At 38.3% G+C, this 5,103-nt stretch overlaps 1 protein-coding gene across 1 annotated transcript in view; it reads right to left on the bottom strand.

Annotated features, from left to right (window-relative positions):
* Positions 1 to 2,799: 2,799 nt before the first annotated feature.
* TSEN15 (tRNA splicing endonuclease subunit 15) overlaps positions 2,800 to 5,103 on the bottom strand; it is a 29,541-nt gene continuing 27,237 nt past the window's right edge. Inside the window, exons 4-5 of the mRNA XM_047705247.1 lie at positions 4,722 to 4,863; positions 2,800 to 4,224 (exon numbers count right to left, since the gene is read on the bottom strand). Of these exons, the coding sequence (XP_047561203.1) occupies positions 4,204 to 4,224; positions 4,722 to 4,863 (163 nt within the window). The 3' untranslated portion in view covers positions 2,800 to 4,203. The remainder of the gene's footprint in view (positions 4,225 to 4,721; positions 4,864 to 5,103) is intronic.

Below are 5,103 nucleotides of genomic sequence, written 5' to 3'. Positions count from 1 at the left end.
ATCCTGACAACCTTTTAGAGTTCTGGTTAAGGAGAGTTGTAATTGCTTATCTGAGTTCCTTGAGGGTACACGTCATATCTCATTAACCTTCATATTCCACATTTACCTTAGTCATGCAAGCACAGAGGAGGAGCCCAGCAACGTCTGCAGATAATTAATAAATGCATGAAGCGAACTTTACTTAAATACTTCCTCGTATTACCTCCATTCAGTCTCCCTGAAACCTAAAGAGCCAATCTTTGTTTGATTTTGGTTAAGTTGGTTTTTAATTCTGCAGAATCATCTAAGCATTTTATGAGTATACCTCCCCGGGAAGTCACATGATTTTTCTCTTCTCTTTCCTTCGTGAGCACAAGCAGTTCTTATTCAAAGATCATTAAAAGGATTAGACTGCAGGAGTGAGAGTGGTAAGGACCAGAACAGCTATTGGTCTGAAAGAAAGGAAAATGGTACTAATTGTTCAGATACAGCGCCATCCTGCACATTAAACATAAATACAGTGGCTGAATAAAGAGCTTCTATAGAGAACTCCAGGCTCTGGCAGGAATACTGGGCTGCACCAGTAAAAGGCCTCCTGCTAGGGCTGCGGTGGAAAATGTGACCTCAGAGAGGAATTCAGCACAGAAAGGCTCAGAAAAAGATGACACACCATGAAGTTTTGGTTAAGTCATCTGGTTTCAGGCATATAAAAGTTTCAGTTAAAAAATAATGCAGATTACATGAACTTTGTCAGAGATTGCTATTCTCAGTAGAACTTAGAATGCCGAAGTGCCTCTACCCTCATGTTCTTCACAAGAGATCAATACCTTTTAGGAACACATTCATCTAGAAAGGCCTGGAGGCCTGGGAAGCAAAATAGGTTAGTCTGGATTCCTCAGACCTAGGTCATTCAGTGTTCCACTGAGCCCTCCCAGCACAGAGGGGCACTGACTAGGACTCCAAAAAGCAAAGGCAAAGACCACACTAGAGAGAAGTCAACAACGTCCTTCCCCTCCTCCTGCTCCCACCCAGAGAGGGCCCCTCTTATGGGAAAAGTCTGTGTTTATGATGGCCGCAATCTATGACTTTCACCACCGGTATGTAGCCAGTTCAGTGTTTCAGAGCTGGGGTCTCTTGCTGGGGGACAGGAATTCTGAAGTTTATTTAATAAGTTAGGCTTTTGCAAGGAAAAAAAAAAAAAATGGAATGCATCATTTTATATGCTTAGTAACAAAACCACAGTTTAGAAAAAAACACGCATCCCACCAACCTTTGCCCCAAACGTGTTTTTGTTTTTTAAATAGAGATCTACATTTTGAACAGAGCAGGAATCAAGCCGCATATTTAATGTCCGTGGAGTATAATTTTAGAGGCATGCCAGAAAGGAAAAGAGGGGGTTGCAAGCACATAAAACTTATTTATATTTTTATTTATGCCTATTTCCCACAGATTGAAGATAAACGTTGAAGAGCGCTGCTTCTCAAGCTAACCCACTGAAAATTCGGTGCTTATCTAGCACTGCCCTCTGGTGTCCACATGGATCACTTTAGGTTGCCCTGAGGCTAAGAGTAAAAGCTACTGTTAATTAACAAGTCTTCAGTCTGCATTCATTCGTTCACTAAACATTTACTGAGAGCCTAGTGTGTGTGGGTTTGTGGTATGTGGTGGGAGACACAGACTTGGTTCTTTGCTGTGTTTTTAAGCAGCCCAGAGCCTAACAAGAGACAAAATTAACTGCAATTACACAGTGACTTGATTACACAAGACAAATCACTTTACCTAGTGAAATGAGACAGTCAACAGCTGGGTTGTCTCCCTTTCCAAACTGTTCCAGACCATTATTCCTATTAGCAGGTATCTGGCTGGCTTTGGGCAGAACAGCTATGGCAAGGTATGCAGGGAATATTCTGAAACAGAGAAGACATCCCAGGACATACAATGAGACTGAGGCCTAATCTGAAGCATTTCTGTGGGAATCCTCTTTTCGAGTCAACTCCAGAAGATACTTCAGGTCTTGTAGTTGCCTAGGGGCTCACTGGTCACCAGGTCATATATACAAATCTAACGTTCATTAAGCCTTACATTTCTTTCTGAGAATGCAGACTGTTTTTCTCACACTGTGATGAAAAGCCTCAGAAGGAATCAAATGGCAGAGACCCCAAGAATTGATCATAAACCGTTTTAAGATCCTTAGATCTGCAAAGTGCCAACCAGAGTCACAGAAACATACATCGTTCTGAATGGGTACATCTTTAGACCTTCTGGGAAAGCAGAGGGAGTCCAAAGGAATTGCCAAGATATTCCATCAAGAATAAATGTGAAATTCAAATATCATCAAAGGAAAGCAGTCAGGCACTACTACAAACCAAGAATGATACTTTACACCATTTTATAATGTTTCCACTTTTTGCCGTTTTTCCATTCTTGTTCTTGTTGTCTTTTAGAGTAGGTAGCCGTGACTTGCTTCTAACCAAGAGAACAGGATGTACTTGACTACATAGTATGATTACGAGATCCATCTTGCTGAAACGCTCTCCCTTGCTGGCTTTGAAGAAGCAACCAGATGTGCTGGCCAGGCCCATAGAGCAAAGAGCTGAGGGCAGCCTCTTGCCAACAGCCCCCTAGAAATAGACATCAGTCCAACAGCCCACAGGGAACAGAAAGCTGTGAACCACGAGGGAGGAACCTGACCCTTGCCCAGACAAGCCTCAGAGGAGATTGGCTTGAATGCAGCCTTACAAAGGACCCAACTTTGAGATATTAAATGGGTGTTGTAAGTTACTAACTTTGTGGTAATATTATGCAATGACAGATAGCTAATACAGATCTCAAGATTTTTTTTAATTTTAAAACATTATTTAAAAAGTAATACAAATAAAGAAAAATATATAATACTAAAGAAAGATGAAGTCACCCATTTATTGCTCTGCCACCCTATTATAGGAACAGTAATTTACTTTGTCACCCTTTTACTATATGCTTGGTGTGTTACTGACAGCCATGATCTTACCCATTCATATGCCATTCATAGCTTGCTTTTCTAATTAAATATTTTCTCATGTTTTTCATTTATTATTAATTTTTAATGAGTATATAATATACCATTCATTGGCTATCTATCTGTTTATTAACCATTTCCTTTACCAGGGGTTGGCACATTATGGCCACGCATTTGTAAATGAAGTTTTACTAGAACACAGCCATGCCTATTTATTTACATATTGTCTATGGTTGTTTTTGTACTATAAACGCACATTGGAGAAGTTTTAAGAGAGACTATATGGTTTGCGAAGACTAAAATCTTTCTTTTCTGCCCTTTGCAGAAAAAGTTTGCTGACCCCTTCCTAAAACTTTTAAGGGATCTATTATTTTGGCCATTATAATTAATGCCACTTAGAATGTCTCTGTGCATATAATTTTCATACTTTAGGCAACATAACTGGGAGGTATTGGGAGTAACTCCACAAAAGTGGAGTAACTGAGTCTATTTAATAAAGATGTCTTTAAGTCTGACACCATCTCTTACTATCTTTCTTGTAATATTCTAACTCTGATATAATAAGGGTGGTGGTAATAAGAATGGAAAGCAAGGCCTAGTACTTCCTTTATTAGGTAGGAAGTAATTAATCAGTAGCACCTCTCTGGTCCCTATGAATCTAGCATGTATGTAACTTTATACTCTGGATAAGCATACCTTTCTTCTGATTTAAAGTCAACAGTAAATGCCACATAAAAACCAATAGAAAGGAAACTGTTACTTTCTATTGGGGATTTAAAAGCAGACTGAGCAAACTCTCCAGTTGTCCATGTGTCTAAGAAATGCCATCACGGGCTACCTGTAGTGGCCAAAAGGCACTGAGAGAGTTGAATTAGAGAAAGGCAACAGTCTCAACAATGTGTTAGCAGAGATAGCAAGGAACATGAGGCAGCTATGAGTGGGGGATGAGAGAAGAAACACATGTGTTCCACCTCTCTGAACACATCCTAAGCACCAACTTGCATATAACTGTAATTAAACTGTGTCCAGGTAAAAAAGTTTTAGAGCAACTACCCTATACTTACGAACAAAAAAATTCTTCTATCTGGGAAAGTTTTATTCTTCAAAAAGAAAAACTTATGGAATGGGACCAGCTAAGTCAACCATAACTATCTCTGAGATAAAAGATGAACCAGGCTGATGGATCTCAAATCCAATCCCACAGTGAGCATCAGGGAGTACAGGTGTCATCTCCTAAGGGAAATATTCTGCAACATTAAAAAAAAAAAAAGATCAGGATGGACTTTTCCCCCAATATATAAGGTATTTTAAAAGCAAAATCAGAAAGATATTTAATGTAATTATCCCAAATACACCAACAAAGTATATAAGAAAATCATACATAACACATTTATTTCATTAAAAGGTTTCTGTCAAAATGTCAACCAATTTAACATTTTCTAAAGAAGTATTCTTTTGGCTAAAGCATATTATAAGTCTTTACATCCCATCTCAATTAATTATCAAATAATATCATGACTTTATGAAGTACTCTGGGAGACTAAGAGTCTAATTATTTTTGTGGAAACTAGGAACGTATTACTTTAAACAAAACAGACAAATTTCTGAGGTGTGAAAATCAGGTCATTATTTTCTCGAATTTTCATATTGCAAAGGAAGCTAAATGGCTTGATTCACATTTAAAATCATGTCATTATTTTCCTCTTTTTTTCCCACTGTTTACTGACAGTTGCTCAAAACTGACCTGAGGGTCTGGTAGCATAAATCCATCAGTAAGTTTATAATAGACTATTGTGGAATCGGACTCCACTATGGCCAAAGTAAAAGACATTGGCAAATCTGGATCGCCTTGCAATTTTCGAGATGCCTTCAAAATCTCCCTTATCCTGAAAAACAAACAAACAAACAAACAAACAAACAGTATATTTAGGATTCATAGTCACGCAATCAATAATAAGATCAAATGCTGTAAAAACCTGGGGAAGAGGTACACAGTAACATTATATCCATAATACTAAGGAAATGTCTGAAGGCTCAAATATAAAGCTCTAAAGTTGTCTCATGTAGAAAATCCTGCAAATAAGAGCCATTTACTGACTTTCAGTCCTCTTTTGGATTGACCCATC

This window comes from Lutra lutra, chromosome 15, assembly GCF_902655055.1.
Source record: "Lutra lutra chromosome 15, mLutLut1.2, whole genome shotgun sequence".
NCBI classification, from domain to species: Eukaryota; Metazoa; Chordata; class Mammalia; order Carnivora; family Mustelidae; genus Lutra; species Lutra lutra.
The sequence above is the reverse complement of the archived record's forward strand: the minus strand, read 5'-3'. Positions and strand labels throughout refer to the sequence as shown.